This window comes from Agelaius phoeniceus, chromosome 16 (assembly GCF_051311805.1).
Source record: "Agelaius phoeniceus isolate bAgePho1 chromosome 16, bAgePho1.hap1, whole genome shotgun sequence".
Classification (NCBI taxonomy): domain Eukaryota; kingdom Metazoa; phylum Chordata; class Aves; order Passeriformes; family Icteridae; genus Agelaius; species Agelaius phoeniceus.
Window position 1 is genome coordinate 7,568,120 of NC_135280.1, and position 22,750 is coordinate 7,590,869.

Below are 22,750 nucleotides of genomic sequence, written 5' to 3' on the forward strand. Positions count from 1 at the left end.
AAAAAATGCTTTGACATGAGAGTCCCAGTTTGTGTTGGCAGGAAGGACAAGATGGTAACTAGGTGAGGAATCCAGTTAAGTTAGCAGATGCTGGGCCATGTGCTGAATGGCTTGGGATTGAAAGATTCCCACTGAGTTTAGTGCAAGGTGTAGCAAGGTCCAGATGGACATTTCTAACCTTTTCTCTTTGAACAAATCCTGCCTGAGCTATATTTACCCATTCTTTTATATTTTCATTTTCAGGATGGAGATAAACTGATCAGACTTTGGGTTCATGAGGTTTACAGAGTTTTTTATGATCGCTTGGTTGATGACGATGACAAGAATGTTTTCTTTCAGATGGTACAAGAGACAACATTAAATAGCTTCAAGCAGAACTTTAATAAGGTATTTTTGGGTAATGTGCTGGGAGCAAGATGATACTGATGCATTTTCAGAAATACTTAAACATTGAGATTAAATCAGTATTGGAGGCATTTTGCAACATTTTGATCAGTGAATTTAAAAAGTATGGACCATCTTCTATTCAGCATTGAGTATTCATATCAGAATGATTCATAACTTCTGAGGGATTCTGTGTTAGTAGAGAGGACCACCTGGAATGGAATGAATATCTTGGACAGCATTTATCTGTGCTTTTACCCAAGATAATTACTTGGATGATCCAATGGGTGTAGTGGGTACCTTTCTGAGAAGCCTTTTTAGAACTATCCTATATTTGACAGCAGTATTCTCTGTGAGGTATGCATATATGGAAACCTGCATGTCAACCTACAGTATTATTTTCCAGACGAAGGTTGTAACTAAAACATGAAAAGCATTGCTTTCTGCAATATTAATGCTATGTAGATAAGGATTATTACAACTTTAAGGAAAATAATTCTCTAACAGCTAGAATTATCTGTTGATTCTTGTCTTTTTGCTAGGTACTGAGTCATCTCTCACCTACTGGAAAAGTCACTGATGATAATATTCGTGCTCTGTTCTTTGGAGACTATTTAAAGCCGAGCAGTTCTGTCAGAATTTATGATGAAATCACAGACCTAAAGCAGCTGACAAGCGTGATGGAATACTACCTTGAGGAATACAACAATATCAGCAAGGCCCCCATGTCCCTGGTCATGTTCCAGTTTGCCATTGAGCACATCTCCAGGATATGCAGGGTACTGAAACAGGACAATGGACACCTGCTCTTGGTGGGCGTTGGCGGGAGCGGCCGGCAGAGCGCGACCAAGCTCGCCACCTTCATGAACTCCTTTGAGCTCTTCCAGATAGAAATCACCAAGTCCTATGGCATCAGTGAATGGAAAGATGATATTAAACAAGTCATGCTGAAAGCAGGTGTTGGTAACAACAATGTGTCCTTTTTGTTCTGCGATAATCAAATAAAGGATGAATCGTTCGTAGAAGATATCAACATGCTTTTAAATACTGGGGATGTGCCTAATATCTTTCCAGCGGATGAGAAAGCTGAAATTGTTGAGAAAATGCAAGGTGCAGCAAGGATGGAGAACAGGAAAATTGAAGCCACACCTCTTGCTATGTACAATTTCTTTATTGAGAGGGTGAAGAAAAATTTGCATATTGTCTTAGGTCTGTATATAACGTTTCTTAGAATGTTTTTATTTAGGTTTATTTGTTTTTCTGCTTCCTAGCTGCTAAGAAACTTAGGTAATGATCATGTTTTTATTTTTGCAGCCATGAGTCCTATTGGTGATGCATTTCGGAATCGATTACGGATGTTCCCTTCACTGATAAACTGCTGCACCATTGATTGGTTCCAAACCTGGCCTACAGATGCTTTGGAAATGGTTGCTAACAAGTTTTTAGAGGATATTGAGCTCAAAGATGACATTAGAAAAGAGTATGAGTTTATTTCTCAAGAAACATGTGAAGCAAAAGTTTGTTCCCCTGCCCCTTGTGCCCCCAATGTATTTGATCTGTCCTTATAAATGGACAAAGCTAAGCCAACTCTGGGATTTCAGTGCAAGTCAAAGATACTGAGACATATGCATCTCATGTTTTTGAAAACCACATCACTCTTTGAGAAGAGCCCATAATATTTCTAATAATGGGGAAAATACATTTCTGCCTTCCCTAACACTAATATGACTTCATAAGCTTAGAGTAACTTTTTGAGAATTGACCTAAAGACCGACTGTATTTTCAAAGTAATGTGGTAAAATTTCCCCCTAGGGTTGTGTCAGTGTGCAAATATTTCCAAGAAAGTGTGAGAGACCTTTCTGTTGGCTACTACGCGACACTGCGCAGACACAACTACGTGACACCAACTTCCTACGTGGAGCTGATTCTCACCTTCAAGTCCTTGCTGAACAGAAAAAGGGAGGAAGTTGACATGATGAGGACTCGTTATCTAATGGGACTTGAAAAGCTTGAATTTGCATCTTCACAAGTAAGTTTCAGATGAAGATGCTGAATATGTGCCATAGGCATACTTCAGTGTGGAGTCTGTGTGGTTGAAACTTACAAAAATAAAATTTATTAATTTGTTCTTCACTATATTCATGATTCTATTGATAGCTTTCTGTAGAAAGCCTGCAGGGAAAGTTAGATTTCTGCTTAGTAAGTTGAAGAAACTGTGATTTCTACATTTGGATTATAGCTCTTAATAGAAAACAAAATTAAAATGAAGGTACTCATTAAATGTTGAAGGAATAAATATTGTAAATTTAATTATTTTCTTAAAATCTTAAAAAAGAAAGTGTATTGCATAGATGATGATAAATATACCTTTTAAAATCTAATCAATTAAATGAAACAGCTTATAGCAAAAATAAACTAGAGAACTAATTCTTTGGATCAAATGTCCTTTTTAGATTGTATTACTATAGGGGTTTCCTATCTTTATTCCTAAGACATCAAGATACGAAATGCATGCAATGTTTGCACAGATTTCTTCTTGATTTCTTGTTGTATTCATCAGGTTGCAGACATGCAGAAAGAACTGACTGACCTTCAGCCTGAACTGATTAAAACATCTGCAGAAACAGATAAAATGATGGTGAAGATTGAAAAGGAAACAGTTGAAGTAGATGCAAAAAAGGCAATAGTGTCAGCAGATGAAAAAGAGGCCAATGATGCAGCTGCTGTTGCCCAGGGTATTAAGGTAGAGCACAAGGGCTTGAGCCTGGAGCAGGATGGGTTCCAAGTAAATGGGAGCTGTGATGATGTGATGATGTGTTAATGGGGTGAGCCGAGCTCTTAAAGTAACAAAATTGCAGATGATGAATGACACTCCTAATAGAAACACAGTAAATTCAGGCTGTTTGGAGTCTGACTGCATCTCACAGTCCTGCATAGCTTCCCTTTCTAGTTCACGTTCCAAAAGCTCTATAGCTCTTATTTCTCTACTAATATATTCTCATTTTCAGCAGATTGAATAATGAGTTTAACTGTTTCCAGACCCAAAGACAGTTAATTTAGAGTTAGCTGAGTTAATTTGGCATATGCTGCATGTAGTCCTATCAGGAATAACTTTGGAGGTAATGCCACAGCCAGATGTCTGTAACACAGAATTTCCTGTGGGAAGCCTCAAGATTCCTCAATATTTTTTCTGTAACTAGTTGGAAATGTCAGTGATATTTAATATGGATTATTGCTGAGATCAGAGTATATGATAAAGAATTTAAGCTACACAGTATCCATTTTTCACCTGATCAGCACTGTAAATTTTAAATAAGAACAACTGTATCTACTGTATCTAGTATTTATTCTAATTCTCATTGCTAAACCAGAGAGACTTTGATCTTGAAAGCTTGTCTGACTTTTTCAACTATCAGTTCAGTTTATGGAAGTTACTAATTTATCTACAAACCTTCCCTCTTTAAACTGTGCAGTCAAATTGTGCAAGCAGTTTTCTCTCCTAGAAACACAATGTTGTGAAGAGTCTGGTGAATGGGTATTGAAGAAGAGAGAAGGTTCTGCGGGGCTGTGCTCTAGTGGGGTGATCAGGCTGCAGGCCTGGTACTGGCTGAAGGTTTTTACAGCTTTCTGCCCAATGTCTTCGCAGGACGAATGTGAAGCAGACCTTGCAGAGGCTATGCCAGCTCTGGAGGCAGCAGAGGCAGCTCTAAACACCCTGAATCCTTCTGACATCACTCTTGTGAAATCCATGCAGAATCCACCTGGTCCTGTCAAGCTTGTCATGGAGAGTATCTGTGTCATGAGGGCAGTTAAAGCAGAGAGGAAACCCGACCCCAGTGGCAGCGGTAATGACACAGCTTTTGTTATTCCTGCCCCAGGAATGGGTGGGTGTTGCTGTGGTGTGCTGGTGAGGTTCTTCTGGCATGAATGCAGCTGTGTGCACTGGAGGTGCATTTTGCTGGCAGTGACAAGTACACTGAGTAGTGGAGAGCTGCTTTTGGCATGCTAGCATACTGCCCTTGCCTGACACTGTTGTACAATCTTTGTAAGTATGATCCCAGACACCAGCACAAAGTCATCTCTTCAACCTGCTTTGACCCAGCCTTGAGATTTGCATTGCCTTGAGGAACTCTGGGTGCTGGAGGTGTGCTGTGCACCATCTGCCCATGTTTCCCCTTGTAATCCCTGCTTCCAAACTATCTGTTGTGCTGGGAGAGGGAATTCTAGTTATACCTCTGCCATAGGTGATTATTCTAACAAGATTTTTCTGTGTGGTTTAATGTTGCTATTGTGGGATTGCACAGGATTTGCAAGGTAGAAAAGAGTCCCTTTTCTTTCCTCTACCTTATACCTATACAGTTCAACCCTTCTTCTACCTATACCTATACAGTTCAACCCTTCCTAATTAAAAATAAGAATTATACAAATGCCTTTCATCCAAAATTATTTTATCTAGATGAAGAAGGAATAGTTCTACAGTTACTGATTTATCTAATAGATGATGCTAAGAAAGACTGTATAGTAATTTGTTTCCCTTAATGTGCGTGGTTGATTTAGAATTAATATGCAGTTAATAAATATGACATTGGTTAGTGATGCTGAAGGTCTTGTATTAATTCCTTTAGGTATTGATTTTCCCAAACTATTTAATAGTCTTTGCATAGTAAAACTCCATTGCCATATCATTGATGTTAATTCTTCATACTATGTTTCAAAGTATTTTTTTTCAGTTTGAACATGCCTGTATTGAGCCTGATTTTAGTCTTATTTGCAATATAGGTAAAATGATTGAAGACTTCTGGGGGCCAGCCAAGAAACTTCTTTCAGATATTAAGTTCCTTGACAGACTAAAGACATACGACAAGGATAACATTCCTCCTCCTATAATGAAGAAAATCAGAGAAAAGTTTATGAATCACCCAGATTTTCAGCCAGAGGTTGTAAAAAATGTCTCATCTGCCTGTGAAGGCCTCTGCAAGTGGGTGCGAGCCATGGAGGTCTATGACCGTGTGCAGAAAGTGGTGGCCCCAAAGCGCGTGCGCCTGCAAGAGGCCGAAGCCATCCTGGACGTTCAAATGCAGAAGCTGCAGGTGAAACAAGCAGAACTCAAGGAGGTTGTTGATCGCCTCCAAGCTTTGCAAGATGAGTTTGATGAAATGAATAACAAAAAGATAGAGTTAGAGAATAATATTGAACGTTGTTCACTAAAGCTTGTGAGAGCTGAGCAGCTGATCAGTGGTCTGGGTGGAGAGAAGGACAGGTGGACAGAAGCTGCACGGTTGTTAGGAATTCAGTACATAGACCTAGTAGGGGATGTGCTGTTGTCATCAGGAACTGTGGCTTATTTGGGAGCCTTTACTGTTGATTATCGCCTACAATGTCAAAAGCAGTGGCAGGACCTGTGCATTGAAAAGAACATTCCGTGCTCCAGTGATTTCAGCTTAAGTAATACATTAGGGGATCCAGTCAAAATCCGTGCGTGGCAGATTGCTGGACTGCCAGTTGATTCTTTTTCCATTGACAATGGTGTAATTGTTTCTAACTCAAGAAGATGGGCTTTAATGATAGATCCTCAAAGGCAAGCTAACAAGTGGATAAAAAATATGGAGAAAACTAACAAGCTGTCAGTTATCAAATTCTCTGACACACATTATGTGAGGACATTAGAAACTGCTCTTCAGCTTGGGACACCAGTCTTGCTAGAAAATATTGGTGAAGAATTAGATGCTTTCTTAGAACCTATTTTATTAAAGCAAACATTCAAACAACAAGGAGTAGAATACATGAAATTAGGGGAAAATATCATTGAATATTCAAGAGACTTCAGGTTTTACATGACAACCCACTTAAGAAATCCTCATTATTATCCTGAAGTGGCTGTGAAAGTTTGTCTACTTAATTTCATGATTACACCTTTGGGTCTTCAGGACCAGCTTCTTGGAATTGTAGCTGCAAAGGAAAAGCCTGAACTAGAGGAAAAGAAAAACCAACTCATTCTAGAAAGTGCAGCCAATAAGAAACAACTAAAGGAATTAGAAGATAAAATTCTGGAGGTCCTTTCCCATTCAGAAGGAAACATCTTAGAGGATGAAACAGCAATTAATATTTTGTCTTCATCCAAGGAGTTATCTGCAGAAATCTCTGAAAAGCAACAAATTGCCTCTGTAACTGAGAAGGAAATAGATTCTACTCGAATGGGATATAAGCCAGTTGCTGTTCATTCAGCTGTTGTCTTCTTTTGCATCTCTGATCTGGCTAACATTGAACCTATGTACCAGTATTCATTGATTTGGTTCATTAACTTGTATGTTCAATCTATTGCTAAGAGCCTTAAGAGTGGACGTTTACAGGAGAGAATTAAAAACATAACTGACCATTTCACAGTGAGCATCTACAACAATGTCTGTCGTTCACTGTTTGAAAAGGACAAGCTATTGTTCTCCTTCCTTCTAACAGTAGGCATTATGAAGGGAAAAGGCCAGATAGATGATGCAGTTTGGCGTTTCCTCCTGACAGGAGGTGTTGCTCTCGATAATCCTCACCCCAATCCAGCTCCAGACTGGCTGTCTAACAAATCATGGGCTGAGCTCGTTCGTGCATCTTGCCTGACCAATCTACAGGGACTAATGGAACATGTCAGAGACAATTCTTCCAAGTGGAAGCCCATCTATGACTCTGTCAGGCCCCATGAGGAAGCCTTCCCAGATGACTGGAACTCACTGACGGGGTTAGATCGCATGGCTATTCTCAGGTGTTTGCGACCTGACAAAATTGTCCCGGCAGTGCAGACCTTCATCGTGGAAAACATGGGAAGAACATTCATTGAACCACCTACATTTGATCTTGGAAGAAGTTACAGTGACTCAAATTGTTGTGCCCCTTTGATTTTTATATTATCACCTGGTGCTGATCCTATGGCAGGTGAGATTGGTACTAAAAAAATCCTTTTTTGTCTGGTTAAATGTCACTGAGTCTGACTAAACAGTTAATAGTGTAAGCCCCCTCATTTGATCTTTAAATGTCTTTAAAGTACAATACAGCAGTGATGGAATATCAAACACTGGCATCTGCCCATATATAAACAACAGTAGTAAAATTGTTAGGGGGTGGAGTGAAAGTAGTGGTGATGAAATGTCTCGGTCTCTGAGCAGCAATTTGGGGATCTAACAGATTGAAGCATTCAGACCAGTTTATAATTTCTACCTGCATTACAGTTCTTTCAGTGGGTGTTGGAGGTTTGCCCCAGTCTTTATTGCAACCCCTCCTGCAGTAAGTTTCCTCCCTCTCAGTTACTAATTAAATGCTGTATAGGCCACACTTAAAAACACATTTGTTGGATGTCCTTTAAAGTATTACCACCCAGATTATTTTTAAATCTGGTTTTCTGCCAACAGAATTGTAATATGGAGCCATACCATAAGGATGTATTTCCAGAAAGTACTGATTTTGATAGCAAAGCTGAAGGTCTATTTTTAGCCAGATGTAAAGATCCAGTTTGCAGCTCAACCCCCAAAACAATTGTACCCATCCAAGGGAGAGAGTTGAGGGCTGTTGTGCAGCCTGGAACTGAACATGTGGGGCCAAAGAAGAGGTCAGCCATTTAACCTGGCTAGTTTTTGGGTTGTTTTGTTTGTTTTTTTTTTTTAATTAATACCTTATACCCCTAAATTTTAGTATATATGTCTCAGAGACACAGTGACTGATACAGCACATGATACTACTTCTGGGTTGTTGAGGTGGGGTTTTTTTGGTGTTTTCTTTTTTTTTAATTGAGTAAAATATTTGTTGATTTTTCTCCCTTTAATTACATTACAAAAACGATGAACATATCATATTCTACTTTCTAATAAACTGTGTATTTTTTTTTGCATGTATAAAACTTGCCATCACAGGTTTGCTAAAATTTGCTGATGATGTTAGTATGGGAAGCTCAAGCGTTCAAACGGTTTCACTGGGCCAGGGCCAGGGCCCAATAGCAGAAAAAATGATTTACCAGGCTATTACTGATGGAACCTGGGTAGTGTTACAAAACTGCCATCTTGCAACCAGCTGGATGCCTGCCTTGGAAAAAATCTGTGAGGAAGTTATAGTGCCTGAGAATACCAATGATAAATTCAGGTAGGAGTGCTAGTATTTTGCACTTTTTAATGTGAGCATTTTCTGTTTGCTGAAGACACTACTAAAAAGAAATTAAAATACTTCTGTAAGAATGCCTGAGGATGATATTCATATAATTTACGTGCAGTGGTAAAATAAAGATCCATAATTAAGAGGTCATCTTTTCTACCTGTCCAATATAATCTACTTTATGCCTGCATTTTAGACCAAATTTAGATGTTATCTTTATAGTTAAGCAAGTAGTAAAACTTATTCTCTTTAAAGAACAAGATACAGGATTATATTATTGATTTTAAAATTATTATTATTACTACTACTCTTACTGTTATATGATTTTTTAATAATGTGCTTGTCAAACTTCTTTTTAGGTTGTGGTTAACTAGTTATCCATCAGAAAAGTTTCCTGTTAGTATCCTCCAGAATGGCATCAAAATGACAAATGAGCCTCCAAAAGGTGTCAGAGTGAACCTCCTTCGCTCATACCTGAACGATCCCATCTCCGACCCTGTGTTTTTTAAAAGCTGCCAAAAGCCAAAAATGTGGCAAAAACTGCTTTTTGGTCTTTGCTTTTTTCATGCTGTTGTGCAGGAAAGGAGAAACTTTGGCCCACTGGGTAAGTTTTAGATTATTTTGCACTTAATTTCAAAGAAAAAATTTGTGCTTTTGAAATGCATTGCTGGAGTCTCTCTGTAAAAAGGCAGTACTGTTAATTGTAATGCTGTTAACACCATTACAAGAGTGCAATCTGCATTGCACAGAGCATCATAAAGTCTATAAGCTGTTATTTGCAGGGATTCTTATTCAGCCAAAGCTACTTTTGAAGCTATTAAAAGTATTACCCTGGGGAAGACTAGAAACTACTATTTTTCCAAATTAATATATTATACAGTAGTTACATGAAATTATAGCTTACTAAATTATTAAATTATTACTGTGGTTCTTAGTAACAATCAAATTCAGATCTGTTTTAAATTTTTATAATTAAAACTATGCCTTCTATTCTGCTTTTGTTACTTACATGCATACTTTATTTTATCAAACCTAGTGCATGTATTTACTTGGTGTGACACAAATCTATGTAGCTGCAGTGTGTTGTTTATAACACAGCAATGAAAAGATATGTATTCATAAGATTTGTACTTCAGCTTTTTCTGTAATCTTCAAATATGTAGGAAACTATAGAATTTCTGTATAGCATAGAAATGTATGGACTTAGAGAATCCATTTTTATAACTATATAAAATTTATGCTCTGCCCTTGTGTAAATGAAGTTCTCAGTCTTCTGTTCAACTGAGTCTCTCTTCCTCGTAACAGGTTGCTGTTAGGAAATACTAAATTTTGACTGAAAGCCACTGTCATTATTTCAATAGTCAGCTGTTTTAAACAGCACTAAACTTCCAGTATGAAGACACTGATTTATTGCTTTAGAGTAAAACTGAATTTTCTAGAGGCCATTTTCTAATGTAACATCTACTGCTAATGTGACCAACTATCTGGGTGAAGAGGGATAGTTGCATCAATAGCCCTATTTTTGGTTTGCACTAAGGATTTAGGTTTTCTGAAGGATTCTTTCATCTGGAGTATGTTCCTGTTTGTTTGTCTGCTTTCTTGCTTGTTTTGTTGTACTGTTACTGTGAATCTGCAAACAGTACTACTGTTACTGTCATCTGCAAACAGTATTAATAGATGGCCAGATTAAAAATTGAAATCAATAAATGAATTAAAAACTCCTGTTCTCATTGTGTCCAGATAGAAACAGATTAGCTTAAAGTACCAAGCAGGTAAAATACAATTTTCAGGATATTGTGATGCCAAATTAGCTTATGCTTAATAAACAGCCTGGTATATTCCAGGCTGCTTCTAGACTATCTGGCAGTTGTATCTCCAGCTCTGTAGGAGCCATGCAGTACCAACACCAGCATTTCCTGGGCCCAGCTGTCAGTACATTGCACCACTGCCCTGTGTATCTCTTCTGAATTGAACAGGTTGGAATATTCCATATGAATTCAACGAGTCTGACCTCAGGATCAGCATGCAACAGATCCAGATGTTCCTGAATGAATATGAAGAAATTCCATTTGAAGCTCTGACATATCTAACAGGTACAGACATTACATCCTCTCACATGCGTTTGTTGACTTTGCTGTGCACTTTGAGCTGATACACTGATAAACTGGTGAGTTCTCAACAAATTGAGTGGTTTTACTGGCCTTCCACAAACAATGTGGTTGTCATTGGATGGATGTTGGAGTTGGACTGCAACTGGAGTTGGATCCCAAACCCTCAGATGTCACTGTTGTTTTGACTTGTATATGGCTACAATTACTGATGGCCCTGCAAACCTCCTGGTCTTTGCTTCATGCTCATCAAGTAAAACCATAAAACCATGAGCCTCTGGTTCACCTTTGCTGATCAGTGTGAGACTGACACAGGAAGCCTTGGGGCTTCACCAGAGGATGTGGTAACACTCAGGGGTTTAAAGCAGGAGGTGTTGATGTGTGTAAATAACTCAGCTGCTGTGGCTATTCTGTTCTCTCTCTCCAGGGAGACAAGCTGCTTTTTGGCACCTGCTTTGTCACCCTTGTCATTCTTGATTTTTGTTAATATTATGATTAGCTTTATGAAAAAAGAATTTTGGGACATTTTCATAGCAGTTTCTCAGACTAACTGATAGTGTTCCTTAAACCTTTCATCATCAAGACACATAAATTTGGCTCATAGATATTCAAGTGTCTAATTTCCATTGAATCAATTGAAGTATAAAACCTAAAGACTTTGGAAGATCTGGAGCTTTGAAGCTTCAACTTACTAGAGTTTCACATTGTTGCAAAACATTTTTTATTTGTTCATTAATTTCAGTTTTTTTGTCCTGGTTTTCTTTGTCTTTTTCCAGGGGAGTGTAACTATGGAGGCAGAGTGACAGATGATAAAGACAGGCGTCTTCTCCTGTCCCTTCTTTCCACAGTCTACAACAAGGACATAGAGCAGGAGAAGTACATGCTCTCAGCTGGGGGTGACTACTACATACCACCACATGGCCCCTATGAGGTGAGGGACAACAAGTGTGAATTCTCTGAATTATTGGGGAGGAACTTACCTACCCTGTGCTTGGATAATGCTGAATATGACAAATAGAAAATACACCCCATAATATCATAAAGCCATGCCAGAATGTATCTTGTGTATGAAATATGAATCTGGTACTTAATATCCGCAGTGCCCCAATGGGGATGTAGAGATCATCCAGTACTCTGGCATTTGTTGATGAAGAGAGAAGCCACCCCTGTGCAGGTTTCCAATACAGTTCTAGAAGGCCAACAGGAGTCAGGCTGCAGGAATTCACATGGTACTTCTGCACTTTCTTGCAACCAGTCTGACCCTGAAAGCAGCAATCAGGAGGAAGAGGTGGAATGGCATGTGTGTACTCAATTTCCATTCTCTTTTTGCCTTCTAACAGCTGCACAGAGATAATGAATGTGCTCAGATCCCACAGTTGTAGAGATGACACATCCAGCATCCTTCTGTGACTCCTACCAGCACTCCTTGGATATTTCTAATGTGCTTTCCTTTCTCTTGCCACTTACATGAGGGTGGTAATAACAACTCCTCCGTGAGTTTTTGAATCACTCAGAACTTTTATATTTATCTCTGTGGAGAGTCAGTCAATTCCTGTATGTGTTTAACAGGGAACTACCATCTTTAGTTGTAAATGGGAAGGTTCTGTCCCAGTTGGATCATTTATGACTATCACATTATATGATGTCTGGTATCTGAACGTTTGTTTTACAGTCCTACATTGAGTACATACGAAGTTTGCCAATTACAACACACCCTGAAGTGTTTGGGCTTCATGAAAATGCAGACATCACCAAGGATAACCAGGAGACCAACCAGCTTTTCCATGCAGTGCTCCTGACTTTGCCTAGAGAAGCAGGAGGAGCTGGCAAGTCCCCTCAGGTAAGTGGGGAAGGAAGATCAATTTGCACTCTGGAAAGGCCCTTTCCTGGCATGTCCTAGGCCTCAGAGTAATCCAACACCTCTCATCTCATGTCTGTAGCTCTGGGAGTAGATGTGAATGTCCCTGTAGAGAAGCAGATGGATTTGGCATAGCACCTTTAAAGATGGAAGATACCTTCATGACTTTGCACTCAAATAGATTAATACCACAAGTCCTGGCAGCTCAGTTTACTCAGGCCCAATCCATGCCCCTTTGGGATATGGATAAATAACCTTTCAAGCCTCTCAGATTTGACATCCTATATTTTATACACAAGTGGATTCTTAAAAAGTGGAATTGATGGAGCCTCATTTCCTGCAGAGTTGTCTAGTGATCATATTCTCTGATGTCTAATATTCTGTAAGTAAAGCTTCTCTTGTGGCTGGGTTATTCATGGGGTCTTCCCCTTATTTTGCTCATGCTGCATGCTTTGTCTTGTCCTTCACTGTGTCAGAAATAGGATTGTGCTTGTCTGCTCTCCTGCCTGTCTCCTTAGAAAACCTTGTTGCAAATTAAAAATTACTAACAAATTTAAAACTATTGAGAAGGAAGGAGCAAGCAGGCACATGCAGAGACAGACAGGATGATGCTCAAAGTGAGTAAGAGCATAAAAGCACTGTATCTTTAGGAAAATGGACTAAAATACCTATGTGATTATACAGAAAAAAAATAAAATCTATAGTGGTTTATGGAATTTATTCAATAAAAATAGGAGGGAAAAAAGGAATATTTGTTATTCACTGCAAACTTGTGACTTCAGGAAGTTGTTGAAGATTTGGCACAGGACATCCTATCCAAACTACCAACTAGCTTTGATATGGAAGAAGTGATGAAGGCATACCCAGTACTTTATGAAGAGTCCATGAACACAGTTCTTAGGCAAGAACTAATTCGATTTAACAGGTATGGCTCAGTGTTTTGTGAAGTACTTCTTAAACTGAAATATGCTTGTTTTCATTGGTGCCTTTTATAATACATTTTTCTTAACATGTTAGATTCTGCTTTGGATGAATCTTTTAAAAAGACTTGAAAGCTGCAGCTGACTACTGAATATAGCAATAGTACTTGTATTCTTGGAGTATGAACTTAAATCACATTTGGGTTTGTTGTGCTGAGGAGAGCAGCCTACTTTAGTCTTTGTGATACCCAGGCCCCAATATTCACAGCACACTATGACAGTGAGTGCTTCAAGCTTTAAAGCTCTTGTCACTTGATTTCCCTTGTCTAGAATGAAAGTTTTCACTGTCTTTTATTTGGAGTTGGAGTTTATTTGTATGTGTGTCTCTCAGTTGTTTGATTTTCTAAAGTAAGAATTTTGATAACTACAGGTGAGATAAGGAATTTGTGACAGGATATTTACCACCTCTATCAACCCTTCATTCAAGGTGGACTGAGGGGTTTTTGGCCAAGTAATAAGAAGTAAATAATGACAATTCCTTTGTTTTCTCTCAAGGCTTACTGAAGTTGTTCGGAGCAGCCTCATTAATATAGGCAAAGCCATTAAAGGCCAAGTGTTGATGTCTTCTGAGCTTGAAGATGTTTTCAACAGCATGCTAATGGGAAAAGTGCCATCCATGTGGGCTGCCAAATCCTATCCATCCCTGAAGCCTCTGGGGAGTTACGTGTCCGATCTCCTCTGTCGCTTGGAGTTCTTCCAGGTCTGCTCAACTGACCCTGAGGGGTCTGGGGAGTTGTAGTTGGGAGCTGGATGGGGAGAGGGTGTCAGTGCAGTCCTTGCCCAGCAGCCCCTGGGTAGCTCCAGGCTGTGAGCTGCTCACACACACTCCTGCCCAAATACACTCTGCATTAGCAGCTCTGCAGTCAGCTGGGCTATTGCTCAGGGTGAGCTGGGAGTGTGATCCCTTGGTGCTAATCCAGTGCTGCTTTTGGTGCTTTCTATCCATGTATTTCTAGGAGGTTCATTTTAGTTTGAATTGGTGTCTTAATGACTTCCTTGCTGAAAGGACACTGAGCTGGGTGTGAGAATGCTTTAGAACCACTGCATAACAGGCACTATGAAATTTCATATACATGTCTGTAAATATCTTTCAAGTTTCATAAAATGTGACACCACTTTCACACACATTTTGAACAGGTAATTTTATTTTTAACTTGCCATTTCATTATTTCCCTTGCACTCTTAAAACTACTTAAAATTTTGGGTGTACCTTAAATAGTGAGCTACTGAGATGTAGTGAAACCTCATAGAAGTCAGGAGAGGAGAAAGCTAGGAAGAAGTGTCTGAGATTTATAGAAATGGCAGAGTTTCCTGTTTGCTGGATCAGAGCATTTTGACTCCAAATAACCTACAGTAGTGTGAAGACATTTTGCCCTTGTTTTGCTTTTTCCTACTGCATTATGTGGACAATGTGTGACAGCTTTGTACAGGAATGATTTCCTCTGCTAAGATCTGATGTGTAGGCTGTAGTGAGGGCCCTCACAGTGATCAGTGAAGAGATATTGATCAGTGAAGAATGGAAAAGAATTTGGCCTCTTTTTCATGTTAGGAGATTGGTGTTTACAAGACTGAAAAAGAAAGTATTTTGATGAAAGTGTCCAAATTCAATCACTTTTATTGTTTTTAGAGGTCACTGTCTAGACTAAACAAAACATGCTTATGCTACTTTCTGAAATTTTTCTCAGTAGCACTGAGTTCTGGTTGTTTCAGAATGAGTGATTATTTTTGTTGCCATCCTAAAGAATTGACTTCAATGATTTGTTGTCTCTGAAAAACAAAATTGATGGAAAGATGCAGAGGGTCCCATCAAGGCTTAGATCTCATTGTGCTGTTTGAGGGAATCTGAAAAGACATCCTTTTCTGGTGAATTGGCACACTGAAGCCACAAATATATTGGATTTTTTCTTACATTTGTTTTTTCTCTCCTTATTCAGGATTGGGTTGACAAGGGGCCACCCACAGTCTTTTGGCTCTCAGGATTCTTCTTCACTCAGTCTTTTTTGACTGGTGTTTTACAAAACTTTGCCAGAAAATACACCATCCCAATTGACCACATTGGATTTGAGTTTGAGGTAAGAAAAATGCAGAAGAATTTTGTTTTTCTTGAACAGCTTGAAACATGTCCTAGGGCAGCAAGAAATACAGTTTTCAGATGAAAAGGTATTTTATTTAAAGGAGCAATTTCAGACTGTCACAGGGTTTAGTATACTCCAGATAAAATCAAGCAATGGTTTAATCATTCCAGGTGATGAAACAGGAGCACACAATGGAGAAAATGCCAGAAGATGGGGCTTTTGTGAGAGGCCTTTTTTTGGAAGGTGCACGATGGGATAGAGAGTCCTTGGTAATTGGAGAATCACTACCAAAAATCCTCTATGATCCTTTGCCCATAATATGGCTGAAACCTGGAGAAAGTTCCAAGTTTCTTCATGAGAACATCTATTCATGCCCTGTGTACAAGACAAGTGAAAGAAGAGGTGTCTTATCCACCACTGGGCACTCAACCAACTATGTCCTGTCCATTGAACTCCCTTCTGACAAGCCCCAGAAACACTGGATAAATAGAGGTGTGGCAGCCCTGTGCCAGCTGGATGACTGAGGGGGTGCAATATTGGGATTGTAAAGATCTGCTTTACTCCTCAATGGCTGCATGGCTGGTTTGTTTTTTTTTAAATGAAATTGGGCCTAAAGAGTTTTGATGCTGATTTTACTGGGAATCTACTTTACAACTCTTGCAAAAAGCTTTTGGATTTGCCTACCACTTCTGTGTCTCAGGAGTATGTAGGACAAGGAGGGGGAGAGATGAGAATATTCTGTTGTCAACATATGAAGCCAATCCTCCTATCCTCAGACAGAATGAACTCCCCAAGCTGTATTATAAAACTGTAGTCATTCCTTGATGATGTGTCAGAATTTCCATGGAAAAGTTCTCCACAGCACGTGTATTGGGAGCTGCCATTTCTCAGAATCGTATGCTTGTACCATATAACTTTTTTTTTTTTCAGAATTATTTACCTACACATTCCAGGTACCTGATGCATGGAGCTTTTTTCTTTCTCCCATAGTCTCACTTCCTGCCAGCAGCCCAGCCCCACACAGCCCCCACTATCTCATGGGGTTAGATAAAGACAGTTTAATAGGGAAAGCAAAAGCCATGCACACAAACAAGGCAAAACAATTAATTCCCTGCTTCCCACAGGCAGGCAGGTGTTCAGCCATTCCCAGGAGAGCAGGGGCCCATCAAATGTAATGGTGACTTGGGAGGCCATCACTCCAAATGTCCCCCTCTTCTCCCCCACTTTACACACTGATCATGATGTCACACGGTCTGCAATGTCCCTTTGCTCATTTGGGGTCACCTGTCCTGGCTGTGTCTCCTCCCACCCTCCCAGGCACCCCCAAATTCCTCCCCAGCCTGGCAGTATGAAAAGCAGAAAAGGCCTTGGCTCTGTGCAATCCCTGCTCAGCAATAACAAAAACATCTCTGTGTTATCAACCCTGTGTTCAGCACAATCCAAAACACAGCCCATACCAGCCTGAGTGAGGAAAACTGACTCTACCCCAACTTCCTCATCTTGCTCTCTTGCATGTTGGACTGATAACTGCCTGAAATTTTGTACTTGTTTAAGCCCTTTCATCAGAGTAGCTCAAAGTAGCTTGCAAACATTAATTAAAAATAAAATAGCCCGAACATCTTCAAAGAGCTGTGCAGTCATTAACTAATCCCCACAGCATGCCAAGAAGGTACTAAAGATGCATCATTAGACTTGTTGTGTACACAGGACAAGAGAAGCACAAAGATCAAGGCAAACATTTAAAAAAACATGCACTAAACAGACATCCACTAATTTGGGGTCTTGTATTTTTTTTTCATTGCCCAAATTGCAGCATTTTAATGACTTGCTGGAGGCCTCACACAGTCAGAGATTCAGCCATCTTTTGGCAATTCCTGCTCCAAGCATTGAGTGATGCTGCTACAACTCCTTAAAAGACACAATTCTTGTCATAGGAATTTCCCCGTTGTGTTGTCCTTAGGTGAAAACAGTTCATTATTGTTTTATTACCACTGGTTTGTTTTGTACAGATATTCACAAAATAGTAACTGTTAAGAATGGTACTGCAAGGTCAGGCAGAAGTGTTGGGGGTGTGCTGGGCAGTGCTGCTCTGCAGGAAGGTGCACAGGTAAACAGCAGCTCCATGCACCACACCTGACACCTCATTAACAGTCCAGCAGCAGGCATTGGTATGTGGGAGTAGAGCAAAGATGTCAGGCCAGGACACTTAAAGGATATTTGTTTTAGTAAAAGGGACAGAGATGTGCAGGTGTTTCAAATTACTGAGAGGAAGAAACTACTCCTAACAAATTAGACTAAATGATATTTGGCACCTATACCAAAATTAAACTTGTTTATGAATGTTACAGCACACTCATCCAAACAGACTACAGTTTTTAAGAAGAGAATCATGTTTCAGTAGATCTATAAATAAACTAATTAAAATTGGTCCTTGACAAAAATTATTTTCTTAGACTTCATGAGAGATACTTTGTAGTTTTCATATAACTTAAATTAACAGAAATGTATTGCACACTTTAAAAAGCATGATTACTGTATTCTTGAGTGTGCATCTAATTGTTGTAATTGCATCAACAGTTCAGATCACTAATTAGGTGACTGTGGTGTCAGAGATCACAAACCATCAGGAGCCTCCTCGTGCCTCCTCTGTGTGCAGGCCACAGGGGCAGGACCTGGCTGTTAAATCCTTCCCTATGGATTGATCAGCTCAGTCCCTGCTCTCAGAAGGATCTTTCTGCTCAGGCTGGTGACACCTCACCTGCTGAAAGGGAGGCTGAGCCAACAACAATTAACTCTAAAATGAAGGTTTGTCAATCCTCTTATAGATAATACCAGTCTTGCAAACAGTCCTCTAAATTAAACCATTTTTAAAAAGTCAGATTCACTAACTAAATTATATTTTATGGAGATCAATTACTTTTAAACTTAAAAATCTGTGTACCAGATTACCATATGGGTTGCTTGTTAACCCCTTTTTGTGAACAAACAGTAATTGATAGTTTATTAAATGACATAGTTGTGGTTCTTGTGAATATACAGTGACTTTGCTATGACATGTATGCAATGTCCTTATTACTGTGTTGATTTTCTAAATGCTGCCTGTGTGCTGATGTTTAGATTTGACATGAAGGCATCTCTTGGAATGTCATTAAAGATGTATTTTAATCTTTTGCAGACAGGATAAAAATGACATAGATAAGAGAGGAGTCTGTGAGAGAGGGCTTGTGCATCCCCTTCCCAGGGATCAGGCATGGCTGAGCTGCTTTAGCTGATGATTACAGCACTACATGATTTCCTAGGCTGCCCTCCCTAGTACAGAAAAAGTAATGGAATTTACTGTCAAGGGATATCTGTCTTAAGAGATCATTTTCTGTGCTTCTTTGAAATGAGCTTCCCAACCTTATTTCCTTAGCATTGTCTAGACCTTCCTGGAGAATGATAAACTGGCTAAACATTAGAATTCACAGCCTTTCTTGGCTGAGATGCATTTAGAAAAAAGAAAAAGGCAACTCAGCTGCTAGTTGGACATGATAGAAATGTGAAAAATTTTTGGACAAGTAAGTACCTTGTAATAGTAGTATTAGAATCCTTGGATTGGCAGGTTTAGAATTTTCATTTCTTAATTAGAAGCACTCATTAAATAAGCCACAAACCCCACTTGTAATTAATTCAAACTGCAGATTTACAGCCTTGTTAATAACTCAAGGCAGATGGAAAAAATGCATTACAGAGCAAGAGGTATTTTTCCCTTAGCAGAGACAGATTTCCAGCTAGGCATGCTGTAAAACAGACAGGGTTTGTACATTTTTTTAGGAGACTGAAACCTTCCTCTTATCTATACAAAAATTCTTTTTAGAAAGTACTACCCCTGTGGATTTTAACACTGCTGGGCTGTTAAATGAAAAAGCAGAAGACAATAAAAGACTCCAAATTCTTCCACTTATAGCTAGAATATTGTGACTTATAGGATTAGAGTTACTAGTGAAGGTTGCAGGTCTCTGCTCTAATTATCATTCTTGGAAATGAATGTATAGGTGTGATCAAGTAAGTGACCTTTCTGTCTGTGGATAAAAGAGGGAAGTTACTGCTACCATTTCTGATGGATGCACAGAAGGGCCCAGGAGAGTGAGATCCAGCTTGCCTTATTTTCTTCTTCCACCATCTGAAAGGTACTACCAGAAGCAGCTGGTATTAGTGGGAAGGTGGATCAGGTAACCTTCCCTGTTCTGGTGCTGTGATGCTGCCCTGGGGAGCTGCTGCAGCAAAATGAGCATTTCCTCACCCCAGACCACATGGAGAGGGATATTCAGTGAGGAGGTGCCACATCCATCTTAAAAGATTGTGTGCTTGCTAATGTTAGTTGTAAGTGCACAGCTTCATAAATGCCAGCCTTAGTAATGATGGATTTAGGGACAGAACTTGCAGAAAGGAGGTGTTATTTAGGTGTTCAAGGCCAGATGCTGTGTCAACAAATTATCACTGCCTTGCCTACCAGTGGGCTTGCAGGAGAGTTCATGCAACTGACTCAGGACTTTTATTTCTGAAGAATATAAAGTTAATGTCATCATTTTCTTGTAAATTATTCTAAAGCATCTCCTAGGGTGATGACTAGGGTGATAAATTGGAAAATGACAGTATTTACTGGAAGGGGAGTAAGAGAAGGTTCAGCAAGTACAGGACAGAGTGTACACTGTGACTGGTGAATCCAGTGCATCACAAATTCTGCAGAAAGCAGAGGCATTTTAGGACAACCTGTTTTTGCAAGTAAAATTAATGTGCAGGAATGAAATATTGTGCAATCATTGGGAAACTTCTTGACAGAAGTTTAAGGGCCTTGGCTCCTAATACAAGAGTACCAGCTGAGATGTCTCCCTACCTGCTGGACTGAGTTGCAGATGAATTTTTTTATGAAACTCCCTCAAAATCGTAATTGGTCAGTTTGACCTCCAAAATCAAAGGACTCTATTTAGATTCTCCTTTCCATACTGACTAACTTAGGCTATGAAAGAAAGGGTTTGCTCTCTAGACTTGAAAAAAGAGCTGATCTAATCCTTCCTTCAGCTGAACAGCCTGAAGTGTTAACAAATTTCAGTTTTTGCCTTCTGGTGATGGAGAGTAATGAGGATGAAGCACCAGTTAATAATTTTTCAAACCCTTTGAATAATTATTAGGCTGTCTAGCATTTTAAGGCACCTCAAATAATGTGATGCTGCTACTTGCTGGTTTCTCAGTTAAGAAAGTGGATACTCATTTGAGTTACTTGAGGGTATTTTAACCTTTTAAAAATTGCTTCTTTGCATTTTCCTTCAGAAGTAAACTCAAACTCCTGTTGTTATTTCAATTTGGTGTAAATCTTCTGTAATTTTAGGGCTGTTCTTTGGAAATAATCTACATCTTACAGTATGTGCTTAGGAAAGAGTTGTGACTGTAACACAGACAGTAAATTGAGACTGCTCATTTCCATGGCTGTTTATTCACCTGATGTGTCAGAGCATCAGTACCTTCATTAGTCACATCAACTTCAGCAATTCAAAAGATTCAAATGATAGTTTAATGACAAAGAGTGAGCTTAAGCTTCCATTCAAACCCCTTGCCTCTGCACATTTTGGCTGGGCTCAGTTGATGCATCCCTGTGTATCACAATCAGGATATCAGATTAGTCTGTATTTAGACTTCTTTCAATGAAGAATTAAGCAGTGTGTGCAATCATGTTAATATTTTTTTCTTTTTTTAATGCAATTCCCTTTTTCCTGGGCTAAAGGAGTTTTGTTTTGTGTCTTCCTGGCAGCAGTAAATTTGCAAATATTCCACTGACAGAACAATGGCATTTTACCTGTTACTCCCCACATGAGGCATTCCCAGGAAATAATTATATGGGAATAGAGACCTTTGTGGACTGGAGCCATAGAGGGTAGTGAGAAATTGGGCTAGCCAGTGCCTGTCATGCTGATTCACTCTTCTCATTGTTTTCTTATACTTTCTCATCTGCTTGTACTTTTTTCCCTCTTAGAAGTGCATTCTTTGGGGAGGGGCTGTCAGTCTGTTCTGCACAGGACCAGTTCTAACTTACTTTTCAGGTAGACAGCAATATTTCTTTGTCATTGTCATTGTTTATTAGAGCTTGGAGAGTTTTGAATGACTTGGTGAGCTCAGAAATGAGATTTCATTGATTTCTCCCACTTCAAAAGGAAATCATACACACATGCACATGTCAAATTTGCTTTTTTATTTTTTTTAAGCCACTATTAAAGTCAGGCTGGAATAGGTTGTCCTTTCAGTGTTCTGGACTGTGCCTAGGTAGTGTCCAGGACAGTGTGGCTCTTGTCCAAGCTTGGTCTCACTGGTATTTCAAGCCTGAAGGATGGAAGACTCCCCCAACTTCCCTGAAGAGAACATGTCAACAGCCTGGTAAAGTCAGAGGACTGCAAAGGAGCCAAAACAACTGGTAGGCCATGAAAAGAAAATTAATTTCATTTTACTTGTATTCATGAGGCACCTGGCAAACAGAAATACCCCTCAAATTTAGGAGACTTGTAGATACTTTGTTTTACTAAAGCTGGGGTTCAATCCATAACGTAAGAGTTCAAAACTAACACTAAAATTAAAATAATTGAGCCAGTGTGCTGATTATGCTGAAAAGCTGACCATGTGAAAACACACAGTGAGGACACCACAGCATCCTAAGCTTGTTCCCATAGTGATACCCTGAAGGCAGAGTTTTCAGCCAGTCCATACATGGGAACCTGAGGAACCCAACACTGGAATGTTTCACTCAGAGTTGTGTAATAGCATTCCAAACTTTGCATTTCACATCCACACCCTCTCCAAAGGAAGAGAGAAAAAAGCTGACATAGAGAGTCTAGACCACTCCTCTGCAGTTTGCAAAGGAGTAGTGGCACTTCTGCTGTGTCTTTTCTACTGCCCAGAAACAAAACTTCCCCATAAGGGAAGTGTGAAACTGGAGCTCTCCTCCAGGGACAGCAGGCAGGAAGGAGAGCAGGTGCATGGTGCAGTGACTGCACTCCCACTGGCATTCAGAAGCTCTGGAGGAACTGTGCCTTCTTGACTGTCCCAGACTTCCTTGATTTTGGCTGACCTTACACAAGGCACAATCCTGAGTCACAACTGAGCACAGAGACCCCTGTTACAGATAAACAGAGTTTGAAATCCTACTGCAGTTTGTCCTGATGTCAAAAGAATCTTTGTATCACAGCTCAC

The 22,750-nt window shown here is 39.5% G+C and overlaps 1 protein-coding gene across 1 annotated transcript in view; it reads left to right on the forward strand.

The window, feature by feature from the left end:
- DNAH3 (dynein axonemal heavy chain 3) overlaps positions 1-18,706 on the forward strand; it is a 55,211-nt gene extending 36,505 nt beyond the window's left edge. Inside the window, exons 47-62 of the mRNA XM_054643469.2 lie at positions 244-387; positions 927-1,593; positions 1,699-1,864; positions 2,197-2,413; positions 2,945-3,127; positions 4,031-4,229; positions 5,164-7,305; positions 8,277-8,502; positions 8,871-9,115; positions 10,488-10,604; positions 11,396-11,550; positions 12,292-12,459; positions 13,260-13,402; positions 13,953-14,157; positions 15,392-15,529; positions 15,703-18,706. Coding sequence (XP_054499444.2) covers positions 244-387; positions 927-1,593; positions 1,699-1,864; positions 2,197-2,413; positions 2,945-3,127; positions 4,031-4,229; positions 5,164-7,305; positions 8,277-8,502; positions 8,871-9,115; positions 10,488-10,604; positions 11,396-11,550; positions 12,292-12,459; positions 13,260-13,402; positions 13,953-14,157; positions 15,392-15,529; positions 15,703-16,056 — 5,469 coding nt within the window. The 3' untranslated portion in view covers positions 16,057-18,706. The remainder of the gene's footprint in view (positions 1-243; positions 388-926; positions 1,594-1,698; positions 1,865-2,196; positions 2,414-2,944; positions 3,128-4,030; positions 4,230-5,163; positions 7,306-8,276; positions 8,503-8,870; positions 9,116-10,487; positions 10,605-11,395; positions 11,551-12,291; positions 12,460-13,259; positions 13,403-13,952; positions 14,158-15,391; positions 15,530-15,702) is intronic.
- The last annotated feature ends 4,044 nt before the right edge of the window (positions 18,707-22,750 follow it).